The sequence below is a fragment of the Bombina bombina genome, chromosome 4 (assembly GCF_027579735.1).
Source record: "Bombina bombina isolate aBomBom1 chromosome 4, aBomBom1.pri, whole genome shotgun sequence".
Lineage (NCBI taxonomy): Eukaryota > Metazoa > Chordata > Amphibia > Anura > Bombinatoridae > Bombina > Bombina bombina.
Window position 1 is genome coordinate 580,357,885 of NC_069502.1, and position 22,480 is coordinate 580,380,364.

The 22,480-nt window shown below is 42.2% G+C and overlaps 1 protein-coding gene across 1 annotated transcript in view; it reads left to right on the forward strand.

The window, feature by feature from the left end:
• The window catches only part of UFL1 (UFM1 specific ligase 1), a 226,186-nt gene that overhangs the window by 81,417 nt on the left and 122,289 nt on the right, over positions 1-22,480 (forward strand). Inside the window, exon 7 of the mRNA XM_053710557.1 lies at positions 18,390-18,448. Coding sequence (XP_053566532.1) covers positions 18,390-18,448 — 59 coding nt within the window. The remainder of the gene's footprint in view (positions 1-18,389; positions 18,449-22,480) is intronic.

The following is a 22,480-nucleotide window of genomic DNA, read 5'->3' on the forward strand; positions in this document are numbered from 1 at the left end:
GATGCACTAGTAGCACCTTGGACCTTCAAACTAGCTTATGTGTTCCCGCCGTTTCCTCTCATCCCCAGGCTGGTAGCCAGGATCAATCAGGAGAGGGCGTCGGTGATTTTGATAGCTCCTGCGTGGCCACGCAGGACTTGGTATGCAGATCTGGTGAATATGTCATCGGCTCCACCATGGAAGCTACCTTTGAGACGAGACCTTCTTGTTCTAGGTCCGTTCGACCCACTCCAGCTGACTGCTTGGAGATTGAACGCTTGATCTTATCAAAGCGAGGGTTCTCAGATTCTGTTATTAATACTCTTGTTCAGGCCTGAAAGCCTGTAACCAGAAAAATTACCACATAATTTGGTATATCTGTTGGTGTGAATCTGCAGGATTCCCTTGGGACAAGGTTAAGATTCCTAAGAGCCTATCCTTCCTTCGAGAAGGATTGGAAAAAGGATTATCTGCAAGTTCCTTGATGGGACAGATTTCTGCCTTGTCTGTGTTACTTCACAAAAAGCTGGCAGCTGTGCCAGATGTTCTAGCCTTTGTTCAGGCTCTGGTTAGAATCAAGCCTGTTTACAAAATTTTGACTCCTCCTTGGAGTCTCAACCTAGTTCTTTCAGTTCTTCAGGGGGTTCCGTTTGAACCCTTACATTCCGTTGATATTAAGTTATTATCTTGGAAAGTTTTGTTTTTGGTTGCAATTTCTTCTGCTAGAAGAGTTTCAGAATTATCTGCTCTGCAGTGTTCTTCTCCTTATCTGGTGTTCCATGCAGATAAGGTGGTTTTGCGTACTAAACCTGGTTTTCTTCCAAAAGTTGTTTCTAACAAAAACATTAACCAGGAGATAGTTGTGCCTTCTTTGTGTCCTAATCCAGTTTCAAAGAAGGAACGTTTGTTGCACAACTTGGATGTAGTTCGTGCTCTCAAATTTTACTTAGCAGCTACTAAGGATTTCAGACAAACTTTGTCTTTGTTTGTTGTTTATTCTGGTAAACGGAGAGGTCAAAAAGCAACTTCTACCTCTCTCTCCTTCTGGATTAAAAGCATTATCCGATTGGCTTATGAGACTGCCGGACGGCAGCCTCCTGAAAGAATCACAGCTCACTCCACTAGGGCTGTGGCTTCCACATGGGCCTTCAAGAACGAGGCTTCTGTTGATCAGATATGTAAGGCAGCGACTTGGTCTTCACTGCACACTTTTTCTAAATTTTACAAATTTGATACTTTTGCTTCTTCTGAGGCTATTTTTGGGAGAAAGGTTTTGCAAGCCGTGGTGCCTTCCATTTAGGTGACCTGATTTGCTCCCTCCCTTCATCCGTGTCCTAAAGCTTTGGTATTGGTTCCCACAAGTAAGGATGACGCCGTGGACCGGACACACCTATGTTGGAGAAAACAGAATTTATGTTTACCTGATAAATTGCTTTCTCCAACGGTGTGTCCGGTCCACGGCCCGCCCTGGTTTTTTTAATCAGGTCTGATAATTTATTTTCTTTAACTACAGTCACCACGGTAACATATGGTTTCTCCTATGCAAATATTCCTCCTTAACGTCGGTCGAATGACTGGGGTAGGCGGAGCCTAGGAGGGATCATGTGACCAGCTTTGCTGGGCTCTTTGCCATTTCCTGTTGGGGAAGAGAATATCCCACAAGTAAGGATGACGCCGTGGACCGGACACACCGTTGGAGAAAGCAATTTATCAGGTAAACATAAATTCTGTTTTTTCTGGGCTAAAACGATTGCTTTACTAGGCATATTATGCAGATTCTAACTAATAATTGGTATTATAATCTTGGGGAACGTTTAGAAAAACGGCAGGCACTGTGTTGGACACCTTTTTCAGATGGGGGCCTTTCTAGTTATAGACAGAGCCTCATTTTCGCGCCATTAATGCGCAGTTGTTTTTGGAGAGCAAGGCATGCAGATGCATGTGTCAGGAGCTAAGAATCACTGAAAAAGCTTATAGAAGGCGTCATTTGGTATCGTATTCCCCTCTGGGCTTGGTTGGGTCTCAGCAAAGCATATAGCTGGGACTGTATAGGGGTTAAATGTAAAAACGGCTCCGGTTCCGTTAATTTAAGGGTTAAAGCTCTGAAATTTGGTATGCAATACTTTTAATGCTTTAAGACACTGTGGTGAAATTTTGGTGAATTTTGAACAATTCCTTCATACTTTTTCACATATTCAGTAATAAAGTGTTTTCAGTTTGAAATTTAAAGTGACAGTAACGGTTTTATTTTAAAACGTTTTTTGTGCTTTGTTGACAAGTTTAAGCCTGTTTAACATGTCTGTACCATCAGATAAGCTATGTTCTATATGTATGAAAGCCAATGTGTTTCCCCATTTAAATTTATGTGATAATTGTGCCATAGTGTCCAAACAAAGTAAGGACAGTAATGCCACAGATAATGATATTGCCCAAGATGATTCCTCAAATGAGGGGAGTAAACATGATACTACATCATCCCCTACTGTGTCTACACCAGTTATGCCCACACAGGAGGCCCCTAGTACATCTAGTGCGCCAATACTTATTACCATGCAACAATTAACGGCTGTAATGGATAACTCCATAGCAAATCTTTTATCCAAAATGCCTACTTATCAGAGAAAGCGCGATTGCTCTGTTTTAAACACTGAAGAGCAAGAGGACGCTGATGATAACTGTTCTGACATACCCTCACACCAATCTCAAGGGGCCATGAGGGAGGTTTTGTCTGAGGGAGAAATTTCAGATTCAGGAAAAATTTCTCATCAAGCTGAACCTGATGTTGTGACATTTAAATTTAAATTAGAACATCTCCGCGCACTGCTTAAGGAGGTGTTATCTACTCTGGATGATTGTGACAATTTGGTCATTCCAGAGAAATTATGTAAGATGGACAAGTTCCTAGAGGTTCCGGTGCCCCCCGACGCTTTTCCTATACCCAAGCGGGTGGCGGACATAGTAAATAAAGAGTGGGAAAGGCCCGGCATACCTTTTGTTCCCCCCCCTATATTTAAGAAATTATTTCCTATAGACCCCAGAAAGGACTTATGGCAGACAGTCCCCAAGGTCGAGGGGGCGGTTTCTACTCTAAACAAACGCACTACTATTCCTATCGAAGATAGTTGTGCTTTCAAAGATCCTATGGATAAGAAATTAGAGGGTTTGCTTAAAAAGATTTTTGTACAGCAAGGTTACCTTCTACAACCAATTTCATGCCTTGTTCCTGTCACTACGGCAGCGTGTTTCTGGTTTGAGGAACTAGAAAAATCGCTCAGTAAAGAATCTTCGTATGAGGAGGTTATGGACAGAGTTCAAGCACTTAAATTGGCTAACTCTTTTGTTTTAGATGCCGCTTTGCAATTAGCTAGATTAGCGGCGAAAAATTCAGGGTTTGCTATCGTGGCGCGCAGAGCGCTTTGGCTAAAGTCTTGGTCAGCGGATGTGTCTTCCAAGACAAAATTGCTTAACATTCCTTTCAAAGGTAAAACATTATTTGGACCTGATTTGAAAGAGATTATTTCAGACATCACTGGGGGAAAGGGCCACGCCCTCCCACAGGATAGGTCTTTTAAGGCTAAAAATAAGCCTAATTTTCGTCCCTTTCGCAGAAACGGACCAGTCTCTAATTCTGTATCCTCTAAGCAAGAGGGTAATACTTCACAACCCAAACCAGCCTGGAAACCAATGCAAGGCTGGAACAAGGGTAAGCAGGCCAAGAAGCCTACCACTGCTACCAAAACAGCATGAAGGGATAGCCCCCGATCCGGGACCGGATCTAGTGGGGGGCAGACTTTCTCTCTTTGCTCAGGCTTGGGCAAGAGATGTTCAGGATCCTTGGGCGCTAGAAATAGTTTCTCAAGGTTATCTCCTGGAATTCAAGGAACTACCCCCAAGGGGAAGGTTCCACAGGTCTCAATTATCTTCAAACCAAATAAAGAGACAGGCATTCTTACATTGTGTAGAAGACCTGTTAAAGATGGGAGTGATACATCCAGTTCCAATAAGAGAACAAGGAATGGGATTTTATTCCAATCTGTTCATAGTTCCCAAAAAAGAGGGAACATTCAGACCAATTTTGCATCTAAAGATCCTAAACAAATTTCTCAGGGTGCCATCGTTCAAAATGGAAACTATTCGAACGATCCTACCTACTATCCAGGAAAATCAATTTATGACTACCGTGGATTTAAAGGATGCTTACCTACATATTCCTATCCACAAGGAACATCGTCAGTTCCTAAGGTTCGCTTTTCTGGACAAGCATTACCAGTTTGTGGCACTTCCATTCGGATTAGCCACTGCTCCAAGGATTTTCACAAAGGTACTAGGGTCTCTTCTAGCGGTTCTAAGACCAAGGGGCATTGCAGTAGTACCTTACTTGGACGACATCCTGATTCAAGCGTCGTCCATGTCAAAAGCAAAGGCTCATACGGGCATCGTCCTAGCCTTTCTCAGATCTCACGGATGGAAGGTGAACAAAGAAAAAAGTTCTCTGTCCCCGTCAACAAGAGTTCCCTTCTTGGGAACAATAATAGATTCCTTAGCAATGAGGATTTTTCTGACAGAGGTCAGAAAATCAAAACTTCTAAGCTCTTGTCAAGTACTTCATTCTGTTCCTCGTCCTTCCATAGCGCAGTGCATGGAAGTAATAGGATTGATGGTTGCAACAATGGACATAGTTCCTTTTGCACGAATTCATCTAAGACCATTACAACTGTGCATGCTCAGACAGTGGAATGGGGATTATACAGACTTGTCTCCGACGATTCAAGTAGATCAAAAGACCAGAGATTCACTCCGTTGGTGGCTGACCCTGGACAATCTGTCACAGGGAATGAGCTTCCGCAGACCAGAGTGGGTCATTGTCACGACCGACGCCAGCCTAGTGGGCTGGGGCGCGGTCTGGGAATCCCTGAAAGCTCAGGGTCTATGGTCTCGGGAAGAGTCTCTTCTCCCGATAAACATTCTGGAACTGAGAGCGATATTCAATGCTCTCAGAGCTTGGCCTCAACTAGCAAAGGCCAAATTCATAAGGTTTCAGTCAGACAACATGACAACCGTTGCATATATCAATCATCAGGGGGGAACAAGGAGTTCCCTGGCGATGAAAGAAGTGACCAAGATAATTCAATGGGCGGAGGATCACTCCTGCCACTTGTCTGCGATCCACATCCCAGGAGTGGAAAATTGGGAAGCGGATTTTCTGAGTCGTCAGACATTCCATCCGGGGGAGTGGGAACTCCATCCGGAAATCTTTGCCCAAATAACTTAATTATGGGGCATTCCAGACATGGATCTGATGGCGTCTTGTCAGAACTTCAAGGTTCCTTGCTACGGGTCCAGATCCAGGGATCCCAAGGCGACTCTAGTAGATGCACTAGTAGCACCTTGGACCTTCAACCTAGCTTATGTATTCCCACCGTTTCCTCTCATCCCCAGGCTGGTAGCCAGGATCAATCAGGAGAGGGCCTCGGTGATCTTGATAGCTCCTGCGTGGCCACGCAGGACTTGGTATGCAGACCTGGTGAATATGTCATCGGCTCCACCATGGAAGCTACCTTTGAGACAGGACCTTTTTGTTCAGGGTCCATTCGAACATCCGAATCTGGTTTCCCTCCAACTGACGGCTTGGAGATTGAACGCTTGATTTTATCAAAGCGTGGGTTTTCAGATTCTGTAATAGATACTCTGATTCAGGCTAGAAAGCCTGTAACTAGAAAAATTTACCATAAAATATGGAAAAAATATATCTGTTGGTGTGAATCTAAAGGATTCCCATGGAACAAGATAAAAATTCCTAAGATTCTATCCTTTCTACAAGAAGGTTTGGAGAAAGGATTATCTGCAAGCTCTCTGAAGGGACAGATCTCTGCTTTATCTGTTTTACTTCACAAAAGACTGGCAGCTGTGCCAGATGTTCAAGCATTTGTTCAGGCTCTGGTTAGGATCAAGCCTGTTTACAGACCTTTGACTCCTCCCTGGAGTCTAAATCTAGTTCTTTCAGTTCTTCAAGGGGTTCCGTTTGAACCCTTACATTCCGTAGATATTAAGTTATTATCTTGGAAAGTTTTGTTTTTGGTTGCAATTTCTTCTGCTAGAAGAGTTTCAGAGTTATCTGCTCTGCAGTGTTCTCCGCCCTATCTGGTGTTCCATGCAGATAAGGTGGTTTTGCGTACTACGCCTGGTTTTCTTCCGAAAGTTGTTTCCAACAAAAATATTAACCAGGAGATAGTTGTACCTTCTTTGTGTCCGAATCCAGTTTCAAAGAAGGAACGTTTGTTACACAATTTGGACGTAGTCCGTGCTCTAAAATTCTATTTAGAGGCTACTAAAGATTTCAGACAAACATCTTCCTTGTTTGTTGTTTATTCTGGTAAAAGGAGAGGTCAAAAAGCGACTTCTACCTCTCTTTCCTTTTGGCTTAAAAGCATTATCCGATTGGCTTATGAGACTGCCGGACGGCAGCCTCCTGAAAGAATCACAGCTCACTCCACTAGGGCTGTGGCTTCCACATGGGCCTTCAAGAACGAGGCTTCTGTTGACCAGATATGTAAGGCAGCGACTTGGTCTTCACTGCACACTTTTGCCAAATTTTACAAATTTGATACTTTTGCTTCTTCGGAGGCTATTTTTGGGAGAAAGGTTTTGCAAGCCGTGGTGCCTTCCATTTAGGTGACCTGATTTGCTCCCTCCCTTCATCCGTGTCCTAAAGCTTTGGTATTGGTTCCCACAAGTAAGGATGACGCCGTGGACCGGACACACCAATGTTGGAGAAAACAGAATTTATGCTTACCTGATAAATTACTTTCTCCAACGGTGTGTCCGGTCCACGGCCCGCCCTGGTTTTTTAATCAGGTCTGATGAATTATTTTCTCTAACTACAGTCACCACGGTATCATATGGTTTCTCCTATATATATTTCCTCCTGTCCGTCGGTCGAATGACTGGGGTGGGCGGAGCCTAGGAGGGATCATGTGACCAGCTTTGCTGGGACTCTTTGCCATTTCCTGTTGGGGAAGAGAATATCCCACAAGTAAGGATGACGCCGTGGACCGGACACACCGTTGGAGAAAGTAATTTATCAGGTAAGCATAAATTCTGTTTTTTCTGTGCATGTGCATGTGAAGCATAGCTATTCTCAGTGCACCAGCATTGTAAGTACTGCACCTCCTCAGAGCGCTAGTGGGGCTTGCATCATGTCAGCAATTAACAAAATGAGACATTACCAGACTATACAAGCACTTTAGGCTCTGTAAGCAAGTGCTGTGTTTAAAATGCTGGTTCATTGAGCATACTTAAACTATTGAAACAGCTATTGCTTTTATTAGTAATGAGAGGCTAGACCCAAATATAAAGTGAAAAATTCCTGTAGCAGTGAGTGCTACATTCAATGAAAGGCATTTTAGCTAGAAACTTGATACTAACAGGCCAAAGTTTAATGTAGCGGGTGACACAGCAAAAAGATATACAGCTCTGGAAAAAATTAAGAGACCACTGCAAAATTATCAGTTTCCCTGGTTTTACTATTTATAGGTATGTGTTTGAGTAAAATTAACATTTTTGTTTTATTCTATAAACTATGGACAACATTTATCCCAAATTCCAAATAAAAATATTGTCATTTAGGGCATTTATTTGTAGAAAATGACAACTGTTCAAAATTAAAATAAAAAAAGATGCAGTGTTTTTAAATGTTAAATAATGCAAAGAAAAGTTCATATTTATTTTTTTTATAAAATATCTTTTTTTATTGTTGAGAAAAACAAGAAACACAGATCTACAATTGTACAGACAATACAATATAATCATGGTCATTATGGCGCTTATTACAACTTATGAGTAATTCCTACCTCCTTTAATAATTTCAACATCTATGAATTTCCTTCTAACCACTTCAAATCTACGGTCAAAATTCTCTAAACAACACTCTGGAAAGGTTATCTTTTGGCTATTCTGTATCTGTGTTCAGGTTTTACTTTCTCTCTTTGTGTTTCCATCCTTTCCCAACATCTTTCTTTTACTTTTTCTTTAATTCTACAGCCTAACTAACTTTAAACTCAACTTAACACAAAAATGAATAAATAATTAAATAACTAAATAAATAACCTGTAAATCGTCATCATCTGTGGGGCCCGGTGGTGAAGAAAGAAGAAAAAAAAAAAAGGGGGGGGGGGGTGTGTGTGTGTGTGGTCAAGTATGGTTGTACCCTTTTTGGTCATGTGCCTGCACCAGCGACTATAGTTATCCCATTTAGAAAAGATGAGCCCATTCCCCTCTCAATGTGTCTTCTTTGAATATAACAGAATCTTTAAATGGTATTAGGATCAATCTCTGTATTTCTAGTTCATAGGTTAAGATGAGTCTGCGCCACTTCCCCCAAGAACAGACTCAATCTGCTCTGGACGTCAATTCTTACGTCCCATTTGTTCTGTGAATATTTGTAGTTTCAGCATGTTCTTGAAGCCTCCAAAGGAGGGACCTAGTCTCTCTGTCCAGTGTTTTAGTATGCATTGCCTAGCCACCAATACTATCAAACTCAGTAGTGCATCATGCTGTTTGTGTTGCAGATCCCAATGTAAGAACAATAAAGATTCAGGGTGTAATGTAAGCGGAATATGTAGTGTTTCATTAATTCAATATTGAATTCTACCCCAGTATTGTCTGACTAACAGGCATGCCCACATATAATGTAGAAGGTTCGGAGATTCTAATGAAAATTTAGTGCATCTGTTGGACCAGTTGGTCACCCACTTGGCCATTGCTCTTGGTGTGAGGTATGCCCAATGAAGGATGCGTACCTGGGACTCTTTGAACATTGCAGACAGTGTGGCTTTCCTTGTCTTTTCCATACTATCCCGTATTTCCTCCCAGGTAATTTCCCTGAGCCCCTCCCGAACCCATCCAGACTGCAAAGTAGTTTGCAGGCCTAGTAAGCGGTTATGTAAAAGTGTTTGGTATATCCCTGAGAGAGAAAATTTGCCTGTTTGATATAATGACTGTATAAGATGGAAGGGGGATCTTTCCCAAAATTCCGGTCTGTCTCTGACCAATGCCCCCACATAGTGGCGCACCTGCAGGAACGCATATAAGTGTGTCTTAGGTAGATTATGTTCCCTCTGTAGAGTCCCAAATGTTTTAACCGTTCTCGAGAGGGGGTCTAGCACTTGTTTTAGAGACATGAGGCCTCTTTGTTCCCATAATAGGAAGGGCTTTGTCTCAGATCCCGCTGGAAAATCCGGATTTTTAACTATAGGCAAATGGCACGATTTTTTCAGAAATTTATGTGCTTGTTGCCAACCTTTTAAGGGGTCTCAATATAACACATTCAGACCCAGGGTTTTAATAGTTCGTATGTTTGTTATATGCGGCAGGTATGCTAAGGATATCAATGCCTCCCAATTGTACAGTCTAAAATATGGGAGAGCCAGTCCCCCGTTAAGGAGACCCATACTCAGCTTGTCCATCGATATACGTGGTTTTCCTCCCCTCCATATGAAGCACCTTGTTGCGCCATTAAGTATTTTGATGTCTGACTTGGTTAAGAGTAAGGGGAGCATAAGCAACGGGTATAACAACCGAGGGAGGATTACCATTCTAAGGAGGCTGATCCTTGCCGATAGCGACAATGGCAAGAATTTCCAGCTTCTCTTCTGTGCTTGTAGTTTGGCACATAAAGGGGTTAAATTATTAGAGTATAATTTATTGGGGTTAGCCTCTATCTTAATACCCAAGTACGTGATATCATGCTTAGCTACAGTGAAAGGGTATCCGTCACCAGAACATGCTTTCGTATGAAGCCATAGAATCTCAGACTTCTGCATGTTTACCTTGTAGCCTTAGAAAAGACTGAACTCGCGGAGAGCGTTCATGATAGAAGGTATATGTGTCTGGGGTCTTGGACGAATAAGAGCATATCGTCAGCGTATAACGCTAAGTTTTGAGGTGCTCCTGCAGCTTAATGGCCAATGGTTCTAAAGCTATGTTGAAGAGAAGGGGTGATAAGGGGCAACCCTGTCTGGTTCTCCTTTGTAGGTGGATGTCCGGGGAGAACATATTGTTAATAAGTATATTGGCCAAAGGGCAGTGATGTCAATTTTTTATAAACGCCAAAAAAGGCCCTGAAAAATTGGCTTTGATCATAGCAGAAAAGAGGTGGTCCCACTCCACTCGGTCGAAGGCCTTCTCTGCATCTAGGGACAGCAGGAAAGCCTCCGACGTCCCCCTCCCCAAGTTCCCTTGCTCTTTGGCCCAAAAGTGTTGGACTACCTGCCAAACGCTGTGTACATTGACTACCGACTACCTCGCGTACATGAATCCTGTTTGATCCTTATGAACTATGCTGGGTAGAATAAATGTCAGCCTCTCGGCTAACAGCTTGGTTAATATCTTATAGTACAAGTTCAATATAGAGAGCGGCCTATAAGACTCAGGCAAAAGATTATCCTTCCCTGGCTTCAGAATCAGGGTGATATAAGCCGCCGAAAATGCAGGGGCAGGGGTCACTTCTCTTTCAAAGTAGCAAGCAAATAATCCAGTAAGTATCGGGGTCACCTGTTTCTTAAGTAGACGGTAGATCTCAATCGGTAAGCCGTCGGGTCCCAGGGCCTTGCTCAACAATATAGAAATAATGGTCCTATCAACCTCCTCCCTACTTATGGGGGAGTTTAGTGTATCCCTTTGCGCCTCTGAGATTTGCGGGACATCAATAGATTCCCAAAAACTTTCCTGTACTTCATTCCCGGGGGGGGGGGGGGGCGTTTGCTGGCATATAGGGAGGAATAGTATGATGCAAATGCTTCTGTTATTAGTTTAGAATCCCATCCGATTTTACCTGCGATTTCAGCACGGCTACATGTTTAGTAGTAGTGTTTATATTGACTAAAGACTCATGAGGAACTGCGAAGCCTGGTGAGCAAGCATGGCATCATATTCTTTTTTAATATCTATGTACTTCCGATAATTCTGACTAGAGGGGGTGGTACAGTACAGAAGGTAGGTTTCCACCAGACCATCTCTCAATTAAGTTTCTCTGTACATTGTTTTTTTCCGGCGGGCCAGATAAGCAATGATATTACCCAACAGTACAGTTTTTGCCGTGTTCCAGAATAGCTGTAGCGTGATCAGGTGTTGAGTGTTATTTGCCCGGAAATCGTCCCAACAGTGTATTAGGTAGTTTTGGAATTCTTGGGAAGATGCTAAATATTTTGGAAATCTAAAAGTTTATCTATTACTCACAAGTGTATCCTTGCTTATGAAAAGTGCTATAGGGGCATGATCAGAGACAGCAACCTCTCCAATTTTAGTGTCTATCACTTGGGTAACTAAAGAGTTTGAAATCAGAAAGAGGTCAGTACCGCGACATGGAGAGCGAAGCCTGTGAGATGCATGTGAAATCCCTTCCATCTGGGTTTAATTGTCGCCAAATGTCTGCAACATCCAGGGACCTCCCGGTCAGAGACAAATTGGTTTCTCATGAACACTCTTCTTATACTACATTAAATCAGGTAACCATAATAACTGTTTTTCATCCTATTGTGTTCTGAATTTACCTTGACCTTAATTTATTGTTGCCATATTTGCATTAAGAGCAGAATCCCATACAGAACAATGATATTCAATATATGATAACCTGTTAAGCACAAAGCCAGATGACTTAAGTTAATTGCCCTATTCATCATAAATGATGACACAGGTCACAATTTAAGTAACCTATTCAGGGTTAGTCAAGCACGCTGTCATCTCATCCCTCCTCCCCCCCAGCTTGTTCCTGTGCGGGGCTGTGGGCAGGTGACCCCCTTTTTTCCAGGAATTCCTGAGCCTCAGAAGGAGAGTCAAAAAACTTTGGTCCTCCTAGATGTGACAATTTTAAGTCTAGCGGGATATAAGAGATAGGCCTGCCTGCCCTCCCTGTGGAACAAATTGGCGAGAATTCTCTGCGTCTGCAGAGAAGTCCTGAAATAGGAGCAGCCATGTGTTAAATGTTAGATTCTCTAGTTTTCTATAAGCTCTCAAGACAGCAGTTTTAGTTTGAAAATGCAGGAACTTAATCCTAATGGGGCACAGTTGTGACATATCTGCACCAGGCCTCTCTGTGCCCACTCTATGCGCCCTTTCAACACCTCCAACAAGATCCCGAATGGGAATATTTAACAAAGAAGGTAAGGTGTTTTCCACAAAGTGCAGTATGTTAGATTGTTTTATCGTTTCAGGGAGACCAAGTAGGTGCACATTGTTGCGTCTCGATCTGTTTTGCAGATCATCTATTTTTATTTGTAGGGCCATGGCCTGTCTTTCTAAGTTCTCTATTATTTTACTGGTGTTAGCTGGTGTTAGCTACATTAGAGTCCTCTAAGTCAGATATTCTGTTTTCTGCCTCTGCTACTTGTGTAGAGAACTGCTTAACATAAGTGAATTGTCTATTTTAGGCATAAATAACATGGATATTTGTTTTACAATAGGGTGGGTGTCAACCAAGTCACTATCCGAGAAAGATTCAGTGCTCAGGCCTTGACCAGCTTGATTATTTCCAGCCCTATTTCTGCGGTCATTTGTTTTACTGCGACTCGCCATTGGGTTATTAGTTGAGATATTTATCTCTCCATATACCCATAAAGTGATAGGGGTCAGACCTTTGCAGTGAAAGTACGTTGTATGTTGTAACAAAACAGTGAGAAACAATGTCTATCCAATACAACAATGCCCTAATGAATCATACTAATTTAAATCTTATAGCCTACTTCAGCATAAACCTGCAAAAGAAACAAGTTAAAGTGATCAGATAGAAATGTGGTGCAGTACATATATATAAGACATTAAGTTTGGCAGTTTAAATCTCCACACACAATTTGTGGGAGAATCTAGTATACAATGTCCTCCAGCAGCTCACACTCCAGGGATGCAAGTATCTGTGTCCCCTAGATAATAAGCAAGATCGGGGGTCCTTTAATTCTTTATATGCTCGCCTTGACCAGTTGGCGAATGAATGTGAACCTACTGCGACGTTGTAACAGGCGGCCTACACTGTAGTATGGGTTCAGTGCCTTATCCCAGTGCTAGGTGATGTGGGAATGAGGCTTTGATAGTACATATGTGTTGGCAAAACACCCCCTGGCCTCCGGTCAACTATATGGGGGATTCAGGCCTACAGGGAGAAATAACAGTTCCGGTCTAGGAGGATTGCTGCAGTGCAGTGTATTTTATTATGCGCCACCAGCTTATGGAGTGTAAGAGTGTCGGATCAGCAGTATTTGTCCCAGTATTGTCTGGTGACCTAGTGCAGCAGCCCTCTTAAAAATAAAAACCTTTCTGAGCTTTAGTGCTCCGTGTACTGTGAGGTCCTAGAGGTGCCAGTAGTGTATCCCCCTGCAGCCTGTCAATAACCTGTGCAAAAGGACTTTAGTGGGTGCGTGCAGTTTGTACCTTACCCCCGCATACAGCCAGCTGTGGCTGAGTGATTATTGTGCGTATCTCCCCAATGACCGTTCCAGGCCTATTCTCAGGGGTCGGGTGTCCAAGATGGCGCTTTCCAATTTTCACGCCCAAATCTCCTCCGTTGCATGGATTTCGTTCTGGGAGCTGCAGGACGGAGTGGCTAGTCTGTCAGGGTACCCGGGTCTATGGAGGCCCCTGGTGTTGAAGCCAGTTCCTGCTGGAGTGACTGAGGCAGCGAACCCTGTAGGTCGGGTGATGCGGTCCGGTTATCAGCGGCCTGGTAGTGCTCAGGCCTATACTGCTCCGAAGTTAGCCGCTCCCTGTCCGTCACTATCCCACTGTAAGCTCTGTCTTGTAGCTGGTACTATCCCTGGGGGCTCCGCCGCTCTAAAAGATCCTCTCAGTGTTGCGCTATTTCAGCTCTTCGTTCTGCGATGGATCTCGGTGGTGGAGCGATGTTTTGCTCCTACGAAAAGTATGGAGGAGATTCCAAACCAGATTTCTCCACTCCGGGCAGCAGGCTCTGCCAATGAGGTTTCGTCGGGTACAGGGTAGCCAGGATTGTGAAGGCAAATCTTTAAGTAAAGAAGGTTTTGGGTCCACTTTGGATGGAGCTGTTCTCTCCTGCTGCTTACCCTGAGGCCCGCCCACTGGAAGTCTTAATATTAATTTTGAAACGACACAACACTGATGTTTTTACTTAGCATGAGTTCAGAAATAAATATTTGGTGGACTAACCATGATTTTCAATCACAGCTTTCATGGGTCTTGGCATTCTCTCCACCAGTCTTTCACATTGCTGTTGGGTGACTTTATGCCACATTTAGCGTGAAAATTCAAGCAGCTCGGCTTTTGTTTGAGGGCTTGTGACCATCCATCTTCCTTTTGATCATATTCCAGAGGTTTTTAATGGTGTTCAGGTCTGGAGATTGGGCTGGCCATGACAGGGTCTTGATCTGGTGGTTTTTCATCCACACCTTGATAGACCTGGCTGTGGGGTCTGGAACATTGTCCTGCTGGAAAAAACAATCTTCAGAAGGAAGCAAGTTTTTTCTTCCAGGATAACCTTGTGCCAGGCTTGATTCATGTGTGCTTTACTAAGATAAATCCGTCAGATACCAGCCTTGCTGAATCACCCTAAGATCATCTCCAATCCTCCACCAAATTCCACAGTGGGTGCGAGACACTGTGGCTTGTACACCTCTCCAGGTCTCTGTCTAACCATTAGATTACCAGGTGCTGGGCAAAGCTGAAAATTGGACTCATAAGAGAAGATAACCTTACTCTTGTCCTTTATGGTCCAATCCCTATGGTCTTTTGCAAACCTCAGCCTGGCTCTTCTTTGCTTCTCATTGATGAAGGTCTTTTTTTCTAGCTTTGCACAACTTCCACCCTGCCATGAGGAGCCTGTTTTGAACCATCCTCGCTGTGCACTTTACCCCAGCTGCCATTTGCCATTCTTTTGTAGGTCATCCTACAGTGGTTGAGTGACATTCAAATGAGTTGGTGTTCATTCCAGGCAGTAGAGTCGTTTTAACCCTCTGCCGGTGTGTAGTTTTATTGTCCTCAATATCTGCTGCTTGATCTAGTTTTTATGAACCGCCATCTTTTGAAACTGAAGCAACCAGACGCTCACTGTATCCTTCTGCCAGTAAAGCCAGAACCCTTCTTTTCCTCACTCAAAACTTTTCTTTTCAACTCATTTGGTATGGACAATAGTTATTTTTTTTATTCTTTTGCTTTTTTACTTTTGAGGTACTACCAGCGCTGTTTTTGCCATATAGCTGGTCCTATTGCAAGAGGATAGTGCTGACCACAGCAGTGGTATGTATAATATAATATATAATATATGCTCTAAATGGCAACATTTTTGTTTGAGAGAAATGCCAGTAGTTTATAGAATGAAACAGAAATGTTAATTTTACTGAAACACATACTTATAAATAGTAAAACCAGAGAAACTAATACATTTGCAATGGTCTCTTAATCTTATCTTTATTTATTTACATATTATATAGATATAATTAATTACTCTGAATGTGATATATATTTTTTGCCGAAAGACTTCTTCCTCAGCAAGTTATAGATATCAAATAATCACTATTGATACAAATCTATGTGACAATCACGTGGTCATCACGTGATTATGGCAATTAAAAGATTTGCACCAATAAATTCACGCTGGTATGTTTAAAGAGGTGGAAAGAATGAAGATTGCCATCCTTTAAAAAAAAAAAAACTACTTGCCTTCGCTAAAACATTTACGCCGGATGTCTCTGGACTTCCTGGACACTAAAAGGTGGAGGTGTTCTAAGAAATGCTACTTCATTTGCTGTTAAAGGGACACTGAACCCACATTTTTTCTTTCGTGATTCAGATATAGCATGTAATTTTCAGCAACTTTCTAATTTACTCTCTTGGTTACTCTTCTAATATATTCTCTTGGTATCTTTATTTGAAAAGCAAGAATGTAAGTTTAGATGCCGAACGATATTTGGTGAACAACCTGGGTTGTTCTTGCTGATTGGTGGATAAATTCACCAACCAATAAACAAGTGCTGTCCAGTGTTTTAAACCAAAATTTGGCTGGCTCCTTAGCTTAGATGCCTTCTTTTTCAAATAAAGATAGCAAGAGAACAAATAAAAATTGATAATAGGAGTAAATTAGAAAGTTGCTTAAAATTGCATGCTCTTTCTGAATCACAAAAGATTTTTTTTGGGTTCAGTGTCCCTTTCAGTACTACACAATTATGCTACGTGTATTATTTTCTGCAGAACGGTTGTGTCTTGCTTTGTAACTTCCCCAGTGATGGTTAAAAGTATTTATTAAAAACAACAGGACTAATACACAGACTGCAATCATCACCTTTGAGTACCAGTATTTCCAAGATAGCCATGGGGCATTGTACCTAATGCCTTCATACTAAGATCTTAATTATAGCTCTTTGGAATTCGAGTACCCATCTGCTTGAATTGCATGTTTTTGTGCCTTACCGATTTTACTATTTTGCTTTTTATCTCTCGAGAGGTTAATTGAACATTACTTGGAATCTTCCACTACTAATACCTTTACGTTATACCACTCCATCCTGGCCTTCTGGAATTGGCATTATTCTGGTCTTCATAGTTTATCCTATTTTTGGTTATTTGGGAGTTTTTTTTTTGTTTTTTTTTACTGATTTAGCACATGGAAATCTCCCTGATTTAAAGGGACAGTAAACACCTTGTAATTAGAAGATTTCTGTTTGCTGGCTATAGACTGACATCTTTTTAAAACAAATTAAATCCTTTTTTATTAGTGTTCAATAGCCACCAATCATTTGCCTTATTTCGTGGAGCCAAATGTCATAAAGCTAGTATAAAATTAATTGTTTTGAAGTTATTATCTAATAAAGCAACTTAGTGACAGATATGTAGCAGGGTTAGCCTTGATGAGTCAACCAGGTGCATTTCAAGTTTTGAGAATTAGAAATTGCTCAATTTTTCAAAGCTAAATTGCACAAAAAGGGGGCAAAATAAATAATTAAACAAATATTGCAACGTTGTTTCCTTACACATAATTAAACATATTTTTATATAAAAATCTCAGTGTTTAATATCCCTTTAGCTTGCTAGCTATATTCAGGTGAAGTTTATTCAAAGTTCACAATACACTTATTTACCAGACAGGTAATATTATTAAACTAGAAGCAAATGCAAGTTAAATTATAGTGATAGCATTACTTTCTGTGTTGAATCACTTTTAACTTGAAAGTGCTGTTGCATAGCTATAAAATCTGACTAGTAAATATCCAATGAGGATGCATGCCCTGGGACTTGCAAATAACTGTGCATCTGACATGTGCAGCACAGTTACTTTTTCCCTCCTTAGTTTAAAGGTACATAATACTCATATGCTAAATCACTTGAAACCGATGCAGTATAACTGTAAAAAGCTGACAGGAAAATATCACCTGAGCATCTCTATGTAAAAAAGGAAGATATTTTACCTCACAATTTCCTCAGCTCAGCAGAGTAAGTTCTGTGTAGAAAGGTATACTCCGTTACTGCCCAGCTGCAGGGTAATAAAAAAAAAATGAAGAAATGAATAGCAGCCAATCAGCATCAACAGTGCTGAGGCCATGAACTCTATTACTGTGATCTCATGAGATTTGACTTAACTCTCATGAGATTTCATTGTAAACTTCCTTACACTGAATAGGGAAATAAGATGAGTGTGCACGAAAGCTCGCTCCTTCAGCTGTCCCGTGACAGACATACTGATTTGCTGCTTAGAAGTCCTTTACAATGGGATGTGGCTACTGAGAAACTTTTGAGGTAAGATATTTTTCTTTTTTACATAGAGATGTTCAGGAGATATTTTCAGCTTTTTACAGCTATACTGCATCACTTTCAAGTGTTTAAACATTTGGGTATGATGGCCCTTTAAAGAAGTTTACTATGAAATCTTGTGAGATTTCAGTAAAATACCATGAGATCACAGTAAAGCACTGGCAATGGTGATTGCTGATTGCAGGCTCCCCCTGCTGGCAGATTCCTGCATTCCAGCTTCATTTATAATGTTCTGAAGAAGCACCCAACTGAGAATGTCAGGTAGTGACATAACTGACCATTTGCAATAGACAGTGGGTTGTTGAAAAACAAAAGCTAATTTGTATGAAATAAATAATAATAGAAGTTATAAACTTCTTCAAACATAATGATTCCAGTCGGATAATGCAATTACGCAAAGCCACTGTAGCACAATAATATCTAAGGTAGTGGAGTTTTTCTTATTTTTTACTATATTTTAGTTAATTGCACATATTATATTGAACACACATACATATACCCATGCACAAATATACCCTTGATGCATTTCCTTCCCACCCCATTTCCTTCCCACCCACTTATATATTGTGGATTGCAAAAAATTGCATATATAACAAATTGAACACTGGAAAGTAATTTATCTCTCATTTCTTTTTGTGTTTTTGTAGACCAATACCCATAAGTACTCTGATTTCTCATCATGGCTTTCAGGAGCATCTTCTTTACTGTAAGTTTTAAAATTTGGTGTGGACATTCCTCTGCTGACACTCCCCCCCCCCCCCCGAGATTATAGTGATGTATTCATGTTCTGTTGGGGTGTAATGACTCATGCCCTATTTAGCTCCAAAATATTTTTTGATGCCTCTCAGTTTAGGATACTCACTACTGCAAGGGTTCTGCCACCCCAAGTCTTTATTTTGGCTGCCTGCACCCTATTTGTGGTCACAGTATGCAAGAAAAATGGTTTACTTTTGAATCATTTTATTATACTTTCTTTAGCACAGCTTTGTGCAATGTTGGTGTTCCCGTCCTGTTCTAGCTAAATCATCAGCAATTCTGGGTTGTATGTTCTTTATTTATGGGCACTTAGGAGTATATGGGTAGTGAACTTCCTCCATATTTCTTCACGGAGTATTTCCATCTTAATGGTTGGAGAGCCCACTGCTTCATTCATTACTTGTGGGAAATAAGAACCTGGCCACCAGGAGGAGACATAGACACCCCAGCCAAAGGATTAAATACTTCCCCCACTCCCCTCATGCCCCAGTCATTCTTTGTCTTTCGTCACAGGAGGTTTGCAGAGAAGTGTTGGAAGATTCGGAGTAGTCTCTTATGGAGGGTAGTACATTTCGCAATGGGACTGGAGTTTTAAGTAGTCCTGTCAGCCTCTCAGTGAGAGCATGGGTGAAACTTAGAGTCCGGAGATGCAGGGGGAGTTCTTCTGCGAAACCCTCCCGACTCATATGAACAGCTCCTTAAGCAATCAGCTTTAACGAGTTTCGCTACCTGCTTTCTGCTCTCAAGTCCATGTCAGGAGCCATGCTACTAACCTGTCACATTTGAAAGGCCGTGTTCCTGTTCCACGGCATAGATTCTGGTAAGATCGTTTCGTTTTTTTATACATGTATGATAACGCTAGAAGACAGGGTCACAGTGTGACTCCTTTTATCTGTATAGAATCAAGTGTTAATATCTCCTGAGGTGGATTATTGAACAGGGGGGAATAATCTTAAATGTTTATTTAATTTTATGCTGCTTTTATGTGTGATATGTTATGGGCTCATAGGCTGTTATGGAATATACAGGTTTCACTTTCACTTCGGAAGCCATGCAGTTTATAAGCTTGGTGTGCTTTTTCTCATAGCCGGGTCGGTCCTGCATTGTGCACCATATGATTCTTCCATCTTTCCTGACTGGTGTCTATCAGAAAGGAGTCCTAACTCTCTGTACTGTCTAGGTCATGGGAAGTGGTGAGTGCCACAGCCATTAGGATATAAAGGTGCATTTTTTTTTAGTAAAATGTTTTATTTTTATAGTTCTCAGGTTATTGCACTAGCGATGGAGGATTCTGTTTCTTAGAGGGCACGCCCTCTATTGCTAAAAAGTAATTCCCGTTTATAATGTGAGAAGGCCTTATGTTCCATATGCCTTCATAATGTGTTAATATCAAACATGTTTGATACCACCTCTGAGGAGTTGTCGTCCAGTGAGGTGCATACCCTAGATGCTTATCTCTCTACACATGCAGTTTCCTATAGCATTGCTGATCCTTCATCTGGAGGGGGCCATTTTTCACCAGACGTTACTGCGCAGCTCAGACGGCAGTGTCTGCGGCCTTTAATGCTTTACCTCGCCCTGCTAAGCGCAAGCAAAAGGTTACGTATTGCACTCCTTTCCAGAGTACATCAGATAATTTATTGGATTTAACTGATAGGTTATCAGAAGATTATGTTCTTTCTGAGACTTCAGAGTAGGAACATTCTGGGTCAGAGTCTACTGCCTCTAAACCTCCGGCTGCGGAGGAACCAGACTTTAGTTTAGGAATTTGCATTTTCTTCTAAGGGAAGTTGTTTGGCAAATTCAGTGGTTCCAGAGGCTAAATTGCCTGAGGAACCTTTAATTCCTAAATTGTATATTGTATTATCCTTCCCTGCTCCTGTAAGATGGCAAACATATTAAGAATGAATGGGACAGGATTGTTCCTCTCTTCTCCCTTTAAAAAATCGTTCCCGGCCTTAGACTCTCAATGGAGTTGCAAGGTTCTGTCCCTAAAAGGGATGACGCTATCTTCACCCTTGCTAAACGTATTACTATCCCGGTTGAGGATAGCTCTTCATTTTAAGAGCCCATGGATAAGGGATGGAAACTCTGTTACGACAGTTGTTTCAACATACGGAATATTTGTTTCAACCGGAGGCGGCCGTTGCTGCGGTTGCTGGAGAAACTACCTTCTTGTGTGACTCCTTTATAGGATTGATCGGGGTGCAGAGGTCCCCTCGACGTTACTCAGGAAAGATTTACGGCCTTGTGGGTTGCTAATTCTTTTATCTGTGATGCTATTAGGCAGATTATTCGCCTAAATGCTAAGACTTCAGCCTTTTCTGTTCAGGCGCGTAGGGCTCTGCCTGAAGTCATGATCTGCGGATATGACTTCTAAGTCTAGACTTCTTTCCCTCCCCTTTAAGGGAATGATTTTGTTTGGTCCAGGCCTGGATTCAGTTATCTCCATGGTCACAGGGGGCAAGGGTGCCCTTCTACCGCAAGAGAATATGAACTAGTCTGAGGACAAGTTTCGTTCTTTTCGTTTTGATAAAGCCTATGTCAGCAGTCCTCTGCTAAGCCTGAGCAAACCAAGAGTTCTTGGACGCCGGCTCAGTCCTGGAATAAATCCAAGCAGAGCAAGAAGCTAAGTCTAAGTCGGCATGAACGGGTGGTCCCCGGTCCTCTTCTGGATCATGTAGGGAGCAAACTGACGCTCTTTTCAGTCGCTTGGTTCAGGGACGTGCAGGATCCATGGGTCCTGGAGGTCAAAGTTCAGGGTCACTAGATAGGTTTCAAGTCTCTGCCACCCAAGTTCAGCCTTTCTGGGGTGCATACAGGATCTGTTCTCTTAGGAGTTATTGTCACGGTGCCTATCGCAGTGAGAGGTTTAAGATACTATTCAAACCTTTTCGTGGTTCCAAAGAAGGAGGGAATTTTCCGTCCGATTTGGACCTGATATGCTTAAACAAGTATTTAAATGTCCCCTCGTTCAAGAGGGAGACAATAGGTCCATCTTCCCCTCGTTGAAAAGGGCAGTTCATGACCACGATAGACCTGAAGGATGCTCCCTTCACGTACCAGTCCTCAAGGACTACTCCCAGTTCCTAGGGTTTGCGTTCCTGGACCAGCACTTCCAGTTTATTGATCTTCTGTTTGGTCTAGCTGGTATAGTGGGGAGCATAACTGCCTTCCAAGTATTTGTCCCGGGGTTGATCCCGGCCAACGCTGCATTCTCCAAGAAGTTTTTTCGGAGAGTGGACTATTCGGAATATCTCCTCTGTCTTCTTCGATCCCATGGAGGGAAGATAAATCTAGAGAGAGTTTTCTTGTATTGAGTACCAGGGTAGAATTCCCGGGTACTATAATAGTCTCCACAGACATGAGAATTTTTCTAACACACCAGAGACATTACAGGCTAGCTTCAACATGTCTTGCCCTCCAGACCTCCTTAAGGCCATCTGTGGCTTGGTGTATGGAGGTGATTGGTCTCATGGCGTCCAGCATGGACATAATTTCCTTGTCAGGTTTCACCTCAGACTGTTGCTACTGCGCATGCTGAAGCAGTGGAACGGTGATCATTCGTATCTGTCTCAACCGATTTCTCCGGACAACAGATTGAGAGAATCGCTCTCTGGGGTTTTTGTCCGGATCACTTGTCCCAAGGGATGTCTGTCTCAAGATCATCCGGGGTGATTGTGACTACGGTTGCGAGTCTGTCTGGAAGAGCCTATGGACTCATGAGGAAAAGCTCCTTCCTGATCGCATTTTGGATCTTTGGGCAATATACAATGCTCTGAAGGCTTGGCATCTGCTCGGTTCGTCCCAGTTTATCAGATTCCAATCAGATTATATTTTTTGGTGGTTTACATCAACCATGAGGGGGGAACGAGAAGCTCCCTAGCTATGAAGGAAGTATCTCGGATTCTGGAGTGGGCGGTGACCCACATTTGTTTGCTGTCAGTGATCCATATTCCAGGTGTGGACAACTGGGAAGGGG